The 20,090-nt window shown below is 39.3% G+C and overlaps 6 protein-coding genes across 6 annotated transcripts; 2 read left to right on the top strand and 4 right to left on the bottom strand.

Moving 5' to 3' along the window:
* Window positions 1-4,425: 4,425 nt before the first annotated feature.
* Window positions 4,426-5,354, bottom strand: LOC108599080 (CG13308). Its single transcript, XM_017985867.2, has 2 exons — window positions 4,764-5,354; window positions 4,426-4,703 (listed from the first exon to the last, which is right to left on the bottom strand). The coding sequence occupies exons 1-2, from the start codon at window positions 5,330-5,332 to the stop codon at window positions 4,532-4,534; spliced, it is 741 nt and encodes a 246-aa protein (XP_017841356.1). The 5' UTR covers window positions 5,333-5,354; the 3' UTR covers window positions 4,426-4,531.
* Window positions 5,355-7,585: 2,231 nt separating this feature from the next.
* Window positions 7,586-8,116, bottom strand: LOC117134799. The gene has a single exon (XM_033293717.1). The coding sequence runs from the start codon at window positions 8,114-8,116 to the stop codon at window positions 7,586-7,588; it is 531 nt and encodes a 176-aa protein (XP_033149608.1).
* A 2,340-nt stretch (window positions 8,117-10,456) lies between these two features.
* Window positions 10,457-11,476, top strand: LOC108598263 (CG32284). The gene has a single exon (XM_017984879.2). The coding sequence runs from the start codon at window positions 10,457-10,459 to the stop codon at window positions 11,474-11,476; it is 1,020 nt and encodes a 339-aa protein (XP_017840368.2).
* Window positions 11,477-12,837: 1,361 nt separating this feature from the next.
* LOC117134800 lies at window positions 12,838-13,426 on the bottom strand. Its single transcript, XM_033293718.1, has 3 exons — window positions 13,379-13,426; window positions 13,210-13,318; window positions 12,838-13,148 (listed from the first exon to the last, which is right to left on the bottom strand). The coding sequence occupies exons 1-3, from the start codon at window positions 13,418-13,420 to the stop codon at window positions 12,838-12,840; spliced, it is 462 nt and encodes a 153-aa protein (XP_033149609.1). The 5' UTR covers window positions 13,421-13,426.
* Window positions 13,427-13,841: 415 nt separating this feature from the next.
* LOC108598593 (cell wall integrity and stress response component 1) lies at window positions 13,842-14,955 on the bottom strand. The gene is made up of 3 exons (XM_017985286.2): window positions 14,792-14,955; window positions 14,087-14,726; window positions 13,842-14,018 (listed from the first exon to the last, which is right to left on the bottom strand). The coding sequence occupies exons 1-3, from the start codon at window positions 14,946-14,948 to the stop codon at window positions 13,880-13,882; spliced, it is 936 nt and encodes a 311-aa protein (XP_017840775.2). The 5' UTR covers window positions 14,949-14,955; the 3' UTR covers window positions 13,842-13,879.
* Window positions 14,956-15,224: 269 nt separating this feature from the next.
* On the top strand, window positions 15,225-15,862 carry LOC108598592 (CG13311). Its single transcript, XM_017985285.2, has 2 exons — window positions 15,225-15,267; window positions 15,331-15,862. Exons 1-2 carry the CDS (start codon window positions 15,253-15,255, stop codon window positions 15,766-15,768), a joined length of 453 nt encoding a protein of 150 aa, XP_017840774.2. The 5' UTR covers window positions 15,225-15,252; the 3' UTR covers window positions 15,769-15,862.
* Window positions 15,863-20,090: the final 4,228 nt, after the last annotated feature.

Genomic DNA, 20,090 nt, shown 5'->3' on the forward strand with positions numbered 1-20,090 from the left:
GCCAATTGTTGTATTTGCCCGCTGGCGCCAGTAAACAATATTTGTAAACAAATAAAATGCCAATTGTTCAATAACTAGTTATTTATTGATTGATGTTTGCATTGCAGTTTAACATCAATCAAATACACTAATATGTTGTTTATATAGAAGACTATTTACCGCCATAAACTTGAAAAGAATTGAGCATTTTAATAGTTTGCTTTAAAGCGTAAGCTATATATACATATGTATATATATATGTATGTATATGTATGCTTGTTTATTAAACAAAAGCTTTTAAATTATTATAGTTTCTCATTGCAGTTGCCGCCATATTGTTGTATGTTGTGTGCAACAATTTCCTACTGCATTCTTGCCTCACTCACTTCATGCTACGGCTTGGCAGCTGCCTTTTGCCTGCCACACGATGCCCGGAATGTGGCACTGCGCCTCATTATGCAAGCGTTCTGTTGTGGGGCGCCCCACACCTCAGTCAACAATATAGTAGACTGTGTGTTGTATCATTCAGTTTGAACGCCATGCGGCTTTCCTGGCACGCTTCCTTCCGCTTGGCGCTTGGTGCTTGCACAATGCAAGGACAACACATGACGCTGCGGCATTTTGGGCATGTGGGCGCAACTATGCCACACAATGTTGGTGTTATGCATGTCTGATGCTTGCCGTGTGGCAGCCACGTTGACCTGGCCGTAAAAACTTTTAGACAGGCGCGCCTAGATCGAGTGGCGACCAGCTAGAAATCATGAATAGCAGCATAGTTATCTATAGTTTGCTATAGCTTCAGTTTATTAACATAAACTATGCAAACTCAAAATACAAACTGTCAGCAGCAACTTAATTTGTATATAAACCCAAACTGAGCTATAAACAAATAGGCAGCCAAGCTAAACTAATTATACACGCCACCAACAGTTGCATCTGCCACATCACAGGTGTTGGTCCACCTAGGGGGTGGCGCCAATACTCTTTAGCGAGTGCAAGCTTAAAACAAAACTGTAAATAGAACTTTAATTAATTGCAGACACAGCATACTTTGCATCTTTCTAGCCCCTCGCCCACGCCCACGCCCACGCATATGCTAAACAGCGGGTAATTGCTGCTGCTGCTGCTGCTTCTGTCTGCAGTTGCCCTCATTTTACATACATTCAACATTTATTTATATTTTTCTGTGCTGAAATAAGGTTAGCAGGAGAGCACTTATAATACATTCATGATGCGCATATCCTTGTCTTTTGCATTGTGACTTTCATAACTTAAATCCTGGATTGCAGTATGAACAACTCTTTAAATTGTAGATAAATTGAAGGTTACACCATAAGCAAGATGGATTTGGCGCTGCCAATTTTCGCATATACTTTGACTGCGCCATCGCCTTTTTAGCAGCGACGTTTGTCAGAAAGCCCACCTAGCTGTCTAAATGGTAAATTTAAATGTGAATAACTGCAGACATATATTCAAGCAATCTGAGACTTTAGGCATCAATCAAAATCATAATTAAGCTTTTTCCGTTAAATTTTATGTGCGTAAGTCGAAGTTTTTGATGTAGGGATAAGCGAATTGCTGTGCTAAGCTTACATATCAATTTTAAATGCTCTAGCTCTTATGGTCTCCAAGCTCTTGTTGCTCATACAGACGGACGGATTGTCACTCACGCATCCATCTGCATGTTCCATACACATTCACAAATTAATGATTTCATTTTTGAACAAAATGAAAGTGAATAAATATCTCATTTTATGAAGAAAATTCGGTAAATTTATTGACATGTACATGTATGACAGTCGGATACTTAGTACAGATCTGTGGAGTTGTGTGGAGCACTGTCAATGGGGGACTAGTAATCGGCATTGGGACTGGGAGTCGAAGTGGGACTGTCTGTGCAAATAACAGGTTGTTGTTCGATTTCGTCAATAATTTCATCGGATTCATCACATCATCGACCTCGATGACCTGATCTTCCTGATCACTTCCCCTGCTCTATGGTTCGATGAACGAAGCGCTCCATTGACTTACACGCTCCGAAAATGTGGTGGCCCTAGAGAGCGATGCTTAAGTATAGGATGCGGTGGTGTCCTTCAGGTGTTCCTGATGCGTTTGGAACATCTGAAAATGCGGCTGTTCTCCACTTCAATTTCATACCACTCCATAATTTGATTATAGATTTTTTCTTTAAACGTATATTTTATGTAAGCTTTCAGATTTTCAGTATCAGTTAATTTGACATCTTTGCACACATGCCCGGCAAACCAGTGTTGTAAAACTCGTAGAAATACTAAAATGTTTGGTATTTTTTGTGTTATTTAGTTCTTTAATAGAAGATTCAACCGTCAAATCAAACCCAACTTAGCTATGTATATATTTTCCGGCAATATGAAAGCATAGAAACGATCCTGAGTGAGACCATGCCACTTGAGTATGCCGCATGAAATTTGGTGAAAAAGATAAAAATTGAAATTAATAAAATAGTAATAGTTAATAGAATAAATTAAAATTTGTGAGTTTCTCTAATGCAAACATTAGATCATAAATAGACAGCCTTTTGCTTTCAATTATTAAATTACTATCATGATGACCCGGCTCAGAACCAGGCATACCACTGTAACCCATGAGCACCTGCTAAAAGGCAAACCCAGACACAGTTGCCCCAAATTCGGAGGAGAACTATCAACGCAACACATTTTGGATACCTGCCCACAACTTAGCAACTCGCATCGCAGCATTTAGTTAACTGTAGAGTCGATGGCCTTAGTAGCTAGCACTCACCACTTTTAGTTATTATATTAGTTTGTATAATAATTAATCTTGTAAATAAATAAGTAACTATCATGAACTGCTCGCCCATTCCAAAATGGACGCATTCACACTATTAAAAGGCATCTTTAATCTCACAGTAACAAACTCAAATTAGTCGAACAGCTGGCAAGTTGAACTTTGCAACAGTTTTTCGCCTACACCTTACAAAATGGGGTGCTCACATCAACTGTGTGGCAATCAATCTATTTTACAACGATGCAACACTTAGTGAACACCCTAATTGTTTCCAAATTATTTTTGATCTTTCAAATGATTTTGCAAATTAATTATAAATTCAAACTTTATTTATTTGTATTTAATTTCAGTTTGTCTGCATTTCAGTGCATCTTAAGCTTATGCTCTGTGTTTTTATAAAAGCTTAATCAACTTTCGCTAATTGCTAACAAAAAAGCTCCTAATTTTATTAAAAGGACTTCTTCTGCTGTTTCTGCTGGTATGACATGTATGCTCCAAGCATTGTACTGGCAGCTGTTACTAGTTGAAATACTAATTAATTACTTCAGCTTCGTTGAGTGCAGCTCGCAAAGCCACAGCAGAGATATGATGCTTAGATTGGACTGAAATGCTGGATATGGGCGCTATGGACTTTAGTCAGAAATTAAAATTTAAAGTCATGAATTTTTACTTGACAACCATAACTCTTTAAGCTGCTTTTTATTATTTTAAGTTAAGTTATAAAAAACAAAAACTTTTGGGATTGCTCGCGGAAAATTATGAAATGTGCGCTTTTTTCTTTTTGTCAGTCCATGACGCTCTATTTTATTTTAGACCACATGCCACACAAATCTTTTGCAGACATTTTCATGTCAGCATATCGTTCTCTTCTCTGTCTCTCTGTCTGTATTCTCACACGCTGCTTGTTGCGCGCTCTCCGCCTCTCTCTCTCTCTATCATTGATGTGGGTCAGTTACGTAGCCGCTTGGGCCACAAAAAGTTGTGCCAGGGCCAACAACCATCATCATCATCACAATCATCAGTTGCTGCCGACGCTATGAAATGCAATTCAAACCAATCGAGGTCCCCAAGGCTAAGCCACAAAAGTTTTCATCGCGTGTGTTTTCAATTTCAATGGTTTCGATTTCACACGCCTCAAAAACGCCAAAACCCAATTCATATATAATAGAGTAGTGCAGTTGTAGTAGTTGGTGCCACAGAGCTCCGTGCACAATATACAATTCAATTGATTTGAGGCTAAGTTGATGGGGATGGGGGTAGCTGGCAAAGTGCACGCCCCTTAGGCCAACTTTTTTTTTTTGCTCTCTTGTAGTTTTGTGGCTCACCGCAAACTATGCATTGAAGAAAAAAGAATATTATATATGCTAAATTTAATATTTGGGCCTGAAACTTGTTGACAACGTCGGCCCACCACACAGAGTCTATATTTATAGTTACGACTCTAGACGATTTTTTTATGCATGTTTTTGTTTGTTTTATGTTTTTGTCTGTATTTATTTTCATTTTGTGCTGAATAAATTGCTTTTATTTTTCGAGCAGACTTATGAATTTACAAAATAGATGCTAATATCAAATATTTTGAATTCGTGAGTGTATATTGTATTAAGTTAATATAAGGCTGGCGATTGGTATATTTTATATTTTGAATATGTGTATATTTTTTAATGGTTTCTGAAAAAATGTTTGGAATTTATTTGAATTCTTTTCTTTCTCAAATGCATTGCTTGACAAAATTTGAATTTGAATTGAGCTGAATATTTTGTTTTTAATTTTCAGGCAAGATTAGTCCTTGTATGGCAAGGTACTGTATACCAACGGTGCATGTGGCAGGTATGCCCGTGACGCAAAGAGCGCTTGTGGCATTGAAGTACGTCTGGCCTGGACAGTCGTAGACGCTGCCCCGCAATTCGTTGCTTCTATAAAAGCAGAGCACAAACCTGCAAAAATAGAAATGACGTAAAAGCAGCGCGTTGCGTTAGAAACTTGTTTGCACTTACTGTCTGCATGTTGTATTGATATTGGTGCCACGGGGAAAGCGTCCTGCGCGCTGCATCCTTTGACAATAGAGTGTGGCATTGAAATTCTCTGGCGTGCTCTCTGTTGTGCTTGAATACAGTTCATCATCGGCCAGTCCGCAAGTAGCTTGTGAGCCTTGTGACGCCAAGCCGCATATATTGGGATTATCCCTGTTGCAGACATAGTTGGGAGCACAGCTGCCTGTTATGGTCAGGTCCGGGGTGCTGGCACCCAAGCACAACGCGTATGTGCGCACGCCTAAGCATGCGACGAACTTTTGAGAATTGCACTGCTGGCAAGCCGCGCAAGCACCTACAACACTCGCTCCAGCTTCGCATACAGCTGTGTTGCCGGTACAGAGTGAGCCCGTGGGACAAGTGAAGGTTGGGCCAGTGCCTGGCAAATTATTGGCGCCGCAGAAGCGAAATTCAGTGTTGGATACACAGGCTATGTTGTTGTTAATATTACACGCGTTGCATTGACTAATCTGCGCGCTTGCAGGACTAAGGAACTCTGCAATTGCAAACAATGCTAACACTAGACGCAGCATCTTGCCAACGAATGCAACTGCAACTGCAGTGAACGTCTTATTTTTGTTCTTGATTTTATCTCATCAGCAATAAGCGTGGATGTTATAATCATAAAAAGCTTTGGAAGATCTAACTGCATCTTGACATTGATAGTTTAATTGGTTGATAACGTAGACCCCTTTCGTAGCACCATAAAGCTAATAAATGTGCCCTTCAAAGATTAAAACAAATCATCAGCCTAAAAGTATGCATCACAATTATGTATATTGTATTTGCATAGAACATTTTTTAAATTGCAAAATCATGTTACAAAAAAATTAATTGAACACTCAAAATAAGGGGTTTATTGTGTTTCAATAGATCTCACAAGGTTGAAGAATAATCAAGGTTAAGCTATATATATTTATAAGCATATATTATTTTTATGGCAAAATGCGTCCTCGTATTGCCAGATTCAATATTCTACTCGAGCAGGTGGCAGGCACGTCCTGAACACAACGACTACTGGTGCTGTCGAAATAGGTGTTGCCTGGACAATAAAATATGTCACCATACCACACATTGTTCCTTTGGCTGCAAACTATGTATCTGCAAAAGTAATCATTAGTTTTGAGTATTGAGTATAGAGTTATATTCGTTAACTGTCTGCATGTTGTTTTCGGATCGTTGCCACGAGGAAAGGCGCCTTCTTTTTGAATCAATCCACATCCACCATCTGCGGGATTAGAGCTGCTTGTTGTCGATGTTGTTGTTGTTGTTGTGGTTGTTGCTGTGGCACACGTTGCTGGGAAGCCCTCAGACCGCTTTCCCGCATATTTTCGGATTGTCCCTATTGCACACATAATTAGGAGCACAGTCGCCTGTTATAGTATTATCTGGAACATCACTGATGCATACAGCAAAAACAGTAGCACTTAGACATGCAATTGTCTTGTTAGCATTGCAAAGTTCGCAGTCAGAGCAAGCACCAATACTTGCAGCCTCACAAACGACATTGCCTCCCGTGCACTTATAGAAGTTGGGACATGGGTATGTGTCTCCAACTGGTAAATTGCTAGAGCAAATCTTAAACTCTGTGTTGGATACACAGGCTACGCCGTTAGGATTACAAGTATTGCACTCCTGACAATAAGTAGACACCAGCAAAGCTACAATTGCAAGTAATCCAAGCACTAAGCGCGACATCTTGTTAACTGCAAGTGAAGCTCACAAGCAGCTGCATGTCCGTTTATAGCCAGCTGATGCACTTGCTTTTTATCTAATCAAAAGTTGACTCTCATAATTATAAAACCTTTGGAAAGTAAGCTTCATTCGCTCGTTACATTTATGAGGCTGTATCTGCAGTTGACATAGAAGGGTAATAAAGTTAAAGGTTTAAGATCATGGCCATAGCCAGGATGTAATTTCGGAGGCAGTTTGCTAAGTTTTTATTAGAAAATAAATTTAAAATTCAAACTTAATCATTTTTGGTTTCGCAATTTTTCATTAGAAATATTTTTACCACTTTCCACTTTTGACTTGCTTCATCATATAGCCTTACATCCACGCTTAAGATTATTAAATATTTTCATAATACCTTTTAACAAGCAATGTTTATTCTTTATTTTATTTGTTTTTTTTTATTCTCAACTATAAACAGTCGACAGTAACAGAAAATGATTATAAATATTATTTACCATAAATTAACAAAGTATTAAAAAACTAATTTTTTTTCTTTTAATTTTGATAAGTTTATATATTAGGAGTGTTAAACCAGCATTCGTTGCGAAGATTGAGAAAAACCCAAAAACTCAATCAGATGAAATTAAAATGCATCGTTGAGTAATAAAATCTGATGGTCTGTATTGATAACAGAAATTTTTCTTTTTTCCAAATTTATTAAGAACAAATATAAAAGGACTTGTTAAAATAAAAATAAAGAAACAATATAAAAATTTAAATCTTTGTCTCTGAATTCAATTACAATTTCAAAATAAACATAATGTTGGTCGCCTGAGCTATATAAGTATAGCTCGGCAGTTATATACACTGCAAGAATTTTTTGCAAGATTTCTATAGCAAAATACGTCCTTTTACGGCCAGATTCCGAATGGTGCTCGTGCAGGTGGAAGGCAGATCCTTATGGCAATGTTTGAGGACGGGGTTGAAATAGAGTGTGCCTGGGCAAACATATGCATTGCCATACCAAATGTCGCTTCTTTGATAGCAGTATATATATCTGCAAATATAATTATTATTACCGCTTCTTCCGTCCACTTCAAAGAGTTCTTTACTCACTGATGGCATGTAGTGTCCTTGTCCGCGCCCCTAGGAAAGCGTCCAGGTTGTTTAGTCAATCCACAGTACTCATCGGCAGTCATATTTGTTGGTACTGTTGGTGTTGTATCCTCTCCACACGTTGGAGGTAATTCTGACGGGTCGCCGCATATTTTTTGATTCTCTATGTTGCATACATAGGAACCCGCACATTCGTATTTTATTGTACTGTCAGGATCCACGCATAAAGCAAATTGGTTCTTGCTCGTACATTTAAACACTGCTTCACTGGAGCATATGTCACAACTTTCGCAGGCACCTTTAAGAGTCGCACCAGTGTCGCAAATTCTTCTTGAACCGGTGCATTTAGAATCAGTAGGACAGTTATATGAATCTCCGATTGGTGAATTACTAACATTGCACATCTTGAATGCTGTGTTGGATACACAGGCTACGCCGTTTTCAGCATTACAAATATTGCACTCCTGACAAAAACCAAACACCAGCAAAGTTGCAATTGCAAGTAATCCAAATACTAAGCGCGACATCTTCGTAACTTCAACTGTAGCTCATCAGCAAGCTGCATGGCAATATATAGAAAGCTGATGCATTTGTTTTGTAACTTATCAAAAATTGGACTATTACAATCATAAAACCTTTAGAAAGTTATCTTCATTCGCTGTAACATTTATGAGGCGGCATTAGCCATAAAAAGTTAAAAGCTTAAGATTATTACATATTTTCAGAAAATAATTTTATCATAAGTGTTTAAGATTGTCACCACGTGTGGATCATAAAGGTAGCACGCATTAAAATTTGGCACTGCAAACATTTTCATACACTTTGACTAGAGCATCGCAGCACTTTTTCGCTGTAGCGCTACCCGCCGTGTATTTGGAAAATTTAAATATTAATAAATTCTAAGTTATTTTTCCGAACATTCTGAAAATTTGATAAATCTTGTGTATTTCAGATTTTTCGTTTATATTTTTACTTGGGTGGAGAGGGGAGGAACCTAAAAAAATTCAATATTTTGTATACATAACCAATCTTATAGACTCTGAGATCTTGTTGGGCATACATTCAGACGGACCTGGCCATATCGTCTTGCTGATCAAGAATATATATAATCCATTGGGTCTGTCACGCCTTTTTCGGCGTTCTTCATTTGCATAACTGCATGATACCCTTTTCCATTTTGGATCACAATGACAAAGTGTATAAAAAGTCAACAGTTTCAAGCTTGACAATGGAAATTTACTAAATATTGTTCGAATCGTTGTATGTATGTTATTCAGGACTATCTTTTGTCTGCATTGATGTATACATATACAAGTTTCAATTGACCAAGCGACAGTTTCTACCAGTGGTACGGTCGGGTATCTATGACCAAACATTTACCAAAAAAAAAACTACTACTAAGAGGCTAATATAAATTAAAAGACTAAGCAGTGTAATCTAACAAATTAAATTACTTATCATTCCTTATCAATGATAACTTATCAAAGAAAGACTTGTTATTTTGATAGAATGAAAGGTCAAACTTTGTTAAACAAATATTTTTACATGCTAAAGAAATAAGTTTTTCGCACCAATGCCAATTAGTTTATCCGAATCAGAATAGCAGCGGCGGCATTGAATAAGAATCAAATGTTTGGATTGAACTTATCGCATGCATAAGCCTAACATAAAGTAAATTTCCGTAGGCGAGAGACAAGAGGCTCCTAAGTCACACTCAAACAGTAACTGCCTATAGACAAATGTTTACCTGATTAGTACAGTAGCCTGGCAGTGAGGGAGTCCTTTCCAGGACCTATGAACGCATTCGCAATTCTCTGCCAGCATAAGTATAGATAACATAGAGGCATTATTAAGTGCAGCTAATATACTTATTAGGGTACTCCCTAATCTGACGGGCAAGTCTAATGGAAAGTAGAATCTTAAGACCTTAAAACTTTACATCTTTAATTTCAAGATAATAAAGCGTTGCACATAGTACATTTATTTGTTAATAATTTTAAGCAAGCAAAAAGTACATTAGTTTGCCAGCAATTTATAAGAAATAGGGCCTAAGATCGATAACTATTTAAAAATTAAAGTACTTATCATAGATTCTATAAATAAATTATGGTTTAACTCCTCCTTATTAGCAAGACAAGCTAAGTCGATTGAGCTGTGTTCGCCAGTACGTCGGCCCTTATGCCTGTATGAGCAACAAGAACAAAAGCTATTAAAGCTACTGACATGATGATGTGGTTGTGGTTGTTGTTTGTGCTCAGTGCTCGAAAAACTTTTTCAGCATATGGTCTCACGTCAAATTCATACCACATACACATTAAAGTATAAATTACTTCGGATATATTCATATATCAATTTTCCATATTGACAGCAAGCAGCGCTGCGTCAATACTCTACTCAAAGAGTATCAAATAGTTAAGTGCGCCACACTTTTCTGCGCTCTTTTGTCTTGATACTCTTCTTTTTCATTTCGAAGACTCTTCCTCGGACGATGAGCTCTTCTACAAAGTTTTCTTCCACATACAAAAGGACAAGATCTCTTATATACATGTATGTATATTGTATTGCATCTAATGACAGTTTAGTATTTTTATAGAATATATCTAGGTCAGCTAGATTATTTGCTTTCTTAAAGCAATTCCAACTTCTTCTGCTTTTTATCATTTTAAAAAACAAATTACTCTAGCTTAACCGGAAATATGAACAAACAAGGTCATCTTATCTATGAATATCTAAATTGAAGTCGTAAAATAAAAGATTAGTGGCTCCTGTCATTAAGCTAGCCTCCCAAAGAAGTTATTTAAGCCACAGCGCTACCAAAAAGTTTTAATAAATAACTTTCAAGACCGGGGACTTGATGTAAACTAAAAATGTGGACCGCAAGAAAAGTTTTGGGATTGCTGCTGCTGTTGCTCGGCAGTTGGGTGGGGCACACTGTTGGCACTTGCAACGTGTGCAATTCTGTCAACAGCATGGCCTGCTACTCGATGAACCAGGTACAGGCATGCGATGCCAACAATTTGCCCACGCTACGGCCCTACGACTGTCCGGCGGGCTATGTGTGTGTGAGTGGCAGGCAGGGCGTGCTGTGTAGGCCCGCAATAAGTGCGAGTGGGCAAGCTGACTGCCAGCAGTGCAACAAGTGTGATGCAAGCCGAACCTTTGCCTGCACGGATACAACGAGCTTTTCACTTTGCCTAGGCACAGACATGCCACAAAATTCACGAGGCACTTGTGCGGAGGGCTATGTCTGCAACAACAACAACAGCACACAGATTTGTAGACTGGCAACTGCGGTTGCACCCACTTGCTCCTATGCAGACGACACCACCACCACCACCACCACCAGCACAACCACAGCTGCGCCCACGACACCCTCACCACAAGGCGACCCCACTGCTTATTGCGCCGCTGTGCAGCAGCAGGGACGCTTTGCCGTGGGCCCTGATGCCGCCTCCACTTGTCGCCAGTACATACACTGTCGTCTGCTTAATGACCAATGGCTGGGTCAGCGCTACACCTGCCCGGGCAGCACCTTTTTCGATGCCCGTGCCAACTTGTGTGTGACCAGCATGCCGGAGACTTGCTCGTATCACCCCAGCACCACCACCAGCACCACACCAGCACCCACTGTGGACAATCCCGCTGCCTGGTGTGCCGCAATGCAGTCACAGGACACCTATCCTGTGGGCACCAACCCATCAACTACCTGTCGCCAGTATGTCTACTGCTTTCTGCTCGATGGCGAGTGGCTGGGCCAGATGTACACCTGTCCAGGCAGCACCTACTACAACAGCGCCATGAAAAGATGCGTTCCCGCATTGCCAGCCACTTGCTCGGCGAGCATTGCTAGCTTGAGTCTTAATGGTGTAGAGCTACAGCTAGATTAAAAGTAAATTGCATTTAAGAATAAACCTCAACGAATATTAAGTTTTCATTTTGAATAATTGGGATTGGGTTGAAAGTAAGCAAGAGAAATACTTTTTGGTAAGCAAAGGAATAAAATAAACCCTTCGCACGAGGCTACATTATTCATCGATTTTTAGTGAATATTTTAGATTTTAAACCACTTCGTAAAAGTATTTTTTATTCAGAGACAATGGAATTTTCCTAGATTCCCTCATGAAAATTCAAAAATGTATGTATAAATATTTATTTATACATAGTTGATTACGTAAACTTTTAGTTACTTCAAAAACAACACAGTTTAAAAATTTAAAAAAAAATTGTTCAAGTAGAAATTGAGATGAATTGTTTGCTTTTCGTCACATATAATTACCTTAAAAACGTTTGTGCTTTTTATCCAATCAAGATAAAATAACAGCATCAAAATATGCCTATGACCTGTAGCGAAGGTTAAGAATCTGAGAAGAATGCTCTTAATATTCGGGCGAAGAGGAGGCAAATATAAAATTTCAAATAACCCGATTTGCGTTGGATATACACGGAGGTATTTATCAATTCTGGTGTCTCTAGCTTATGGGCAACTCAGGTCGTCAGCCTGATCAAATACATTTACACTTTTTGGAGTATAAATTAATATAACTGTTTGAACATTTGTAACGAGTCTAAAATGTGACACGTTCTTATAAAAAAGTCACGTTTATAAATAAAAATAACGAAATTTTCTTAATTATTTAAGCTTTGATTATTTATTTTACGATTTTTGTATTATTTCACATTTTCCAAAAATTCTGCAAATTTTTTTAATTGGGAAACTTTTTTGTTAAATAGCAACTCTACTGCTCTTAAATGACACATATTGATTAAAATTTTTTTTAATTATTATTCAATTCAACAAATTATTTGCTTAATACCAACCGCTTAATAACCAAATATATCAAACAGATAATTTAAGGAATAATTTTAATTAACATTTGACAATCGGGTGGATTTCTAAAGACAGTTGCTCGGCTTGATATAAGTACAGGCCTGTTCATCTGCCTTGAAGTAAGCATTGATATCACACACAGCATCATCTGCGATTAGTTTAATTTTGCCAAAGTAACAATTAACGTAACTGCAAAAGCAAATTAAATACAGCAAAGGTGGAACAGAATGCATTAAAATATCTACCGTTTGCAAGAGGGATCACGTGGCGAAGTTTCATAGAGTCCTGATTTACCGTGCTGCCGACAAAGCTCCTGCGGCGTTAGGGGTGGGGCTTTAGTGGTGCTCTCCGTACTACTGTCCGTTGAACTATCTGTGGTAGGCTCACTGGGGGTCGTTGTCTTACTTGATCATTATAACGTTACATGGAGTTTGGGACTTGTCCTGGAACTTCAGGCACGCAGACCTCATCGCTATTGGCGTCGCACACCTTGCCCGCGGGGCATTCGCCATAGACACCCGTCGGCTGCGCAGCACCCACGCACATCTGAAATATTCCACGACTATGGCAGGCAAACTTGAAGTTCCGATGGGCGCTGCACTGGCCGCACTTCGAGGTGTCGCCACAACTCGGCGGCACTTGAGCGTTCTTTTGTATGCAGATGGCAGCACGATCACTGCACTGAAAGCCAGCCAGGCAACTATATAAATTATCAGTGTTGGGTGTGCCCTCTAAGGATTGCCTCTTAAATAATCTCAACCCATTTTAGCAACTAACTTAGAATAAACTTACCACCAAAGCACAAATAGAACGAGGTCGAGTTCATGCAGGCTACTTGATTTGTTTGGCAAACATTACAAGCTGCCCAAGCTGTGTGTCCAGCCAAACAAAATAGCATTAGCTGTCATAATCATTGATTAATTATAGTTCACATATGCTTATAATATTTTGATTAGCTCACCACGCACACCCACTGCATACGGCTTTGAATTTTGTAGCACATCTTGCTTCAGAGCTGTTTCTTTTGGCACTGTTCTGCCAAAAATATTTCTATCTTTTCCAGCTAAGTTGTAAACACTGCGACGTTGTTGATTTAGTTGTTTTTTTTTTATTAGTTATATTTTTTAGGCCTAATTGGTTTTATCTTGGCTTAACTTTTCTTTCGACCTTGAGACAAATTTAACATGTGACGTAATTTGCTTTAAATGTGAATTTGCTTGATTAAAAGAAAGTTAAATATCATATGCCCATATATCATCACGGTTGTTTATGTAGATTACAGAATGTGTAAAAGAACATTTTTAAAACTTACTAAAAGTACGATGACTACTTGAATATTCCTTCTTTGAAAGATGAGATATTTTTTCTAAATGAAGTGATTGAAAGGCGCACAAATTATGTTAAGTAATCTTTATTAAATTTTCAATAATTGCCATATATTTAATATATTTTAAATAAACTCTTAAACACAGCCAGCAGCCGTGGGTCGGATGGTGCTACAAGTATTTATATTGGCAGCAGCATTGAAGAACGGTTTGTCAGCTGCACATTGGCGGACAACGCCAGTCCAGGCGCTTGCTCTGAAGCTGCATAGGACAAAGCTGTGGGGCAGAAGGAAAGTTCATTTAATTAAGAAATGTTAATGAATGCTGCTCTAATTGTCAAATACCTATTGCAGACAGTGTCATTGGGCATGGCAAAACGACCGGCGCGCTGAATGCCACCACAGTAAGTATTGGGATTGAAGGCCGCTGGAGTCGGCTCAGTCGGTTCAGTGGTAACTGTGGTCTCCGTTGAGGTGGTAACTGGTGAAGTGACTGGGTTCGTGCTCGAATCTGGGCTAGAGTCCGTAACGGCGCTGCTGCTACTGCTACTGCTGCTACTGCTGCTGCTGCTACTGCTGCTGCTGCTGCTGGTGTTTGGCTCCGTTGTAGGGATATCTGTGGTCTCTGTGGTAGGGCTTGCAGTTGTTGTTGAGCTAGGCTCCTCGGAAACTTTATCACAGACATCCACCTCAGATGGGTCACAAGCCACCACACAAGGCTTGCCTTCGGCAGCGCCTGTGCTGCTGCAGTACCAGCCCTCGTCGCAGGAACTGCGGCCCGGCAACAGCTTACCGCCCATGCAAACGCCAAAGTCTGTAAGCGAGGTGCAGGATAAGCCGCCATCTTTGGTGCACACGTCACAGTTGGAGGTATCGCCACAGCCGGGCTCGGGGTTCATACTCGGATCCTTGCAGATGTCGCCAAATCGTGAGCAAATGGGCTTAGACTCCGGACACTCAAAGGTGTACTCCGTCTTGCGATCACCTGAACAATTTCATTTGAATTTGAAAATTCCCTTCTCTGCTCAGTCGTCTGACAACAACACTTACCATCAATGCACAGCTGGAAGGTGGTGTTGCTTATGCAGGCGTGGTTGCCATAGCATTGGTTGCACACAGACTCCACCGCAGTGGGTGCGAGTGCCAGCAGTAGGGTTGCCAGCAGAGCTACGCAGCCCAGTGGCTTGAAAGGTGAAAACTTGTACATCTTTGGTTTGGAATTGAAATGAATGCATGGGTCTAGCCAGCTTTATAAATGCTGTCTGTGGGCTTTATCTTTATGAGTGCCACAGCTTGTGCTTTTATCTCTCAATGCTAAATTCATAAACTTGCTGTTGCTACTGTGCTGCATCTAATTGTAAGCTTGTTTGTTTAACTCAAAGCCCAGCATAAAATTATATTAGTAATGTGTCTTATCTGCTTGTGAGCAAACATTACGCAGCTTGCAATCGCTATAAAAGTTGGCAACAAGTGGGCTTAAAGCAACAGTCTAACCGAAAGTTTCTAACAACATGTCCAAAACTTTGGTAAGCATAGCAAGCCAGTCGAACTATAAGGCTCAAGTCTTTTGACTTTTGAAATCTTCACAGCTTCTCAGCTTCACTTTGAGCGCCTTGCTTGGCATCGCTTTGTCGCAAATGTGCGGCAACTGCATGGAGAATGGCGTTGCCTGCGTGAACCAAACCCATTTCAAGGTTTGCGTTAATCAAGCGACCTTGCCAGGCAATGCGCTCTACTGCGGCGACGGTAAAGTGTGCACGAGCCTGATGGGCGCCTTCTGCTTCGAGGGGGGTAGCGATGTGGAAACCGTGTGTGATGAGCAGCAAGATTGCCCCAGCTGCTCGGCTAAGAGCATGTTTGTTTGCACCAGCAGGACAACTTTCCAAATGTGCGACGGCACGAAGATGCAGAAAGAGATCAGCACTTGTCCGGCCGGCTTGTTCTGCACCACCAATGCCGAGGAAATCTGTGTAAAAGAGTGCAAGTTGCCTAATGGCAAGCCGGACTGCACCAAGGATGCGCCGTAAAGTCTTTCATTTGATTTGCATATTAATAATAATCAATTGCCTTATGAACTATAAAAACAACTCTTAAACTCATGTGTTCATCCTTAAAACTTAACTCCTTTGCGTTTTTCTGCCTTTCCTCTGCATTTACATTGCACCCATGATGAAATACATATATTATATATTATATATTATATATTATATATTATATATTATATAGTATATATTATAGATTATATATTATATATTATATTAACTCTGTCAGCTCGCACAGCCTATTTAGATTACTGCTTTGAAAAGTGAAGTAACGTCAAAAACTACACAACCCTTTATTGAATGAGAATGAAAAACTACAGAATGCATTGAACTAGAACTTCAAATAATGCATTCAATTTGAATTTAATTCAAGGGAATGCAATCAAAATAAGCATTCAACTCAAAAAAAGAATTAATTCAATTTCAAAATAATTCTTTTAAGAATGATTTAATTTTAATTCAGATTGGTAAACAATAATGAATAAATACAAAAAATTTTAATTCAAGATGAATTAAATTAAAAAATGAACTGGAATCTTTTACATCTCTGATAAGGAGCATGTGCAGGACCAGAATGAATAACAAAAATATAACAGTTTGTGTTAGGCTAACACAATTCATGCCTTAACTTTTCTTTAAACTACACAGATTGAAATTAATATGCGGTTTTTTGGCTACTGCAAGTTGTGAGAAATCAATTTTTTTGCTAGCGCCTATGTGGTATGCAATAGTATTTAATTGTGCGAATGGGCAAAGTTTTTATACACTTTGACAATTTTGTAAACAATGGAAAAGAAAGTTATGACGTTGTGCAAATGAACGTAATGGGGACAAAGAGGCGTGGCAGTCCCTAAAAAGTGCATTTATTCTGGATCAGCAGACAAGCTGAATGGATATAGTTATGTCCATCTGTTCTTCCGTCCATATGTCCGCCCGTCTGTCTGTCTGGATGTATGACCAACTGAATCTCAGCAAGTATAAGAGCTACAGCAACCATGTAAGTATGTAGGTGCTATGCTATACCCGAGGCAAAGCGCTTTTATTGTATTTTTATCTTTCTCCCCTCTTCCACAAAAAAAAAACTATTTAAGCCTACATTATTTAACCTAGAAATCTGATAAATCACAAAAACGTGGTCATGGTCTCGACCGATGCTGAAAATAAATGATCGAATAAACAACTTATTCACCTATACAAAAGGTTTTTCTTTCGTGACGTAAGCTTTCAATGTTAACAATAATATGACTGATATACCAAGAAAACAAAAAGGGTATCAAAAATGACTTGGGCAACGAAGTTGAGCTCATTGGCTAAGTTGACAAAATGAATTTTAGTGTCCTTTATATAGTTCTTATAGTCCTATATACTCCTATATAGTCCTTGTAGAACGAAACTTAAAACTAATTTTATTTAACTTTAAAATTTTGTGTGCTAATTTGCTATACAAATAGCAAACTCGTAAGCCTTTTGGCAATCATCTTCTTAAGTTTGTTTATCCCAACATTTAATTATTTGCGTGCTATTAGTTATCAAACCTGCATCACTATTATTAAATGACTAAAATAATATAAGATATATATTATATATAAGATATCGACATATAGATTATTTCGATGGTAAGAAAATGATTAGAAAAAATATTTTAAAGTATTTAAAAATTAAGTATTTGTATCTGTGATAAGCTTATAGATTGGGAGTGTTAAACAGACCCAACATTCATGATTGAGCCGCCACTAAAAATCGGATTATGGAACGCACGAGGACTGGTCAAGAACATAGATGAACTTAGACTCTTCCTTAGTGCACAAAATATTGATGTAATGCTGATAACAGAGACCCATATGCGGCCTGGCCTAAAAGGATACTTACCCGGGTATGAACAATACTATGCCAACCATCCTAGCGATACTGCGAAAGGCGGCTCAGCAGTCATAGTACGAAACAGTATTATCCATACGCAACAGCCACACCTCTCAAACTTGTCTATGCAAGCTGCTTGTGCTAGTATACAGACCAATCGTGGCTGTATTAGCATATACGCCATATATATGCCACCCAACCAGCCTTGGAGCAAGGCCGATTTTGAACAAGTTCTGGCCAACCTAGGAGACAAATTTATTGCAGGATGCGATTTTAATGCAATGCACCCATGGTGGGGTAACATAAGCACGTGCCCACGAGGACGACGCTTACAAGAGGCCATTGCCAACAGTAACTGCCAAATAATTGCCACGGGCGAACCAACATTCTTCTCATACAACACCTCAAATAGGCCAACTGCGCTGGACTTCTATATTGTTAATGCCATCCCAGCAAGTAATATAACAGTAGAGCTGAAACATGACCTGTCCTCTGATCATCTGCCAGTGGTCGCTACAGTACATCACGCGCCGCAAGTAAAGCCCAAGCGACAGCCCATTCTTCCACGTGGCTTATCGATTGATGATTTCCAAACCATATTGGAAAGCAGAATCAACCTCAATACAGAGATAAATAGTCCTGATGACGTCGAAGAAGCTATCTTGACCTTCATGAACAATATAAAAATTACAACGCCAGACGTCAGAAGAGCAGTGGAAATGCGAATGGAAGAGCCATTTCAAATGTGCTTGCCAGCCAAGCCAGTAACATTTGATGAAGTTACGGAGCTCATTAAGAAGCTAAAAACCAAAAAAGCTCCTGGAGAAGATGGCCTGGACAACCGAACATTAAAGCTCCTACCCAAGAAAGCTGTCCTATTCTTGGTATTACTGTTTAACAGTATTCTCCGCCTATGCTACTTCCCCATGAGCTGGAAGAATGCCTTAATTACCATGGTCCCAAAGCCTGGTAAATCCCACAACGAAGTGGATGGATACCGTCCAATTAGCCTGCTTCCTGCGCTTGGAAAGATGGCGGAAAGAATCATGCTAAACCGGATCCTAGAGCTTGAAGCGGTGAAGCAAAATATTCCAAAATGGCAGTTTGGATTTAGGCGAGGTCATGGAACTCCGGAGCAGCTGCATCGAGTGGTCAACTTCGCCCTAAGTGCAATGGAGGAGAAGCAATATGCAGTTGCCGTGTTCATGGACATACAACAGGCTTTCGACAGGGTGTGGCACGAAGGCCTCCTCTTTAAGCTGAAAGGTATGCTGACTCCAGCACTGTTTCAGTTAATTTACAGCTTCTTGCAGGCCAGGAGCTTCAAAGTCGTTGTTGATGGAGCTGAATCCTTGCAACGTCCATGTCCCACAAGGAAGCGTACTTGGTCCTACGCTATACACTTTGTTTACAGCAGATATGCCAACCGCTAGAGCGATAGCAGGAATTGACAAAGAAGACGTGCTGATCGCAACGTTCGCTGATGATACTGCTGTATTGACAAGAAGCACTTGTATCCACATAGCCTTCGCAAACTTTACAAATATACGTATACAGCTTCGAAAACTGGGCAAAGAAATGGAACATAGGAGTCAACAGCAGTAAATGCGGAAATGTGACTTTTACAACCAGGACTCAGACAAGCACAGAAATAACTTGTGCACAAGGCATCGCACAAATACTTAGGTATCATACTCGACAAGGCTACTAAATTTTAGACCACACGACTATGATAAGCACGCAGTTTGCACGAAGGCAAAGAAAAATGCAGTGGCTGCTCTCACGCCACAGAATAAGCTGACCTTACATAACAAGGTAACTATTTACAAAGCCATTCTTTCCCCTATATGGAGATACGCGCTGCAAATATATGGCACAGCTGCTAAGTCTAACTTAAGCAAAATAAGGGTAGCCCAAGCGCAGATCCTAAGGAAAATTTCTGGCGTCCCGTGGTATGTCCGCAACAGAGACATCGAAAAAAATTTAAAAGTGCCGATGGTTGGAGACGTACTGCAAAATTTGGCAACTAGATATGTGGAACGCCTCGGTAACCACTCAAATGCACTAGCCAGGCAACTAACAGCGCAACCAACGAGAAGACGCTTAAAAAGATGCCACCCAGTTGACCTCCCTAAAAGGGTCATCACTTAAATGTAAATAATTGTATATATATGTAGTATATTAGATGTATGATATTGTCTAGTTAGCATATGTATGGACCCACGTGATCACTTTGTTATTGTTTTCCTTATATATAACTAGATTAAGTTGCCCCAGCGTTTTTAACAGAAGCTTGTTTTAAACTAAATAAAATCAAAGAATTGAATTAAAACAATGCGTAAAGTTGACTAGTTATACTTTCTACTCTTCTAAATCAGAAATCTTTATGACTATTTTGCTTTTTATTGTGAATCCATGAATATAAATATTATGATATTATGGCTGGG

Source organism: Drosophila busckii, chromosome 3L (assembly GCF_011750605.1).
Source record: "Drosophila busckii strain San Diego stock center, stock number 13000-0081.31 chromosome 3L, ASM1175060v1, whole genome shotgun sequence".
Lineage (NCBI taxonomy): Eukaryota > Metazoa > Arthropoda > Insecta > Diptera > Drosophilidae > Drosophila > Drosophila busckii.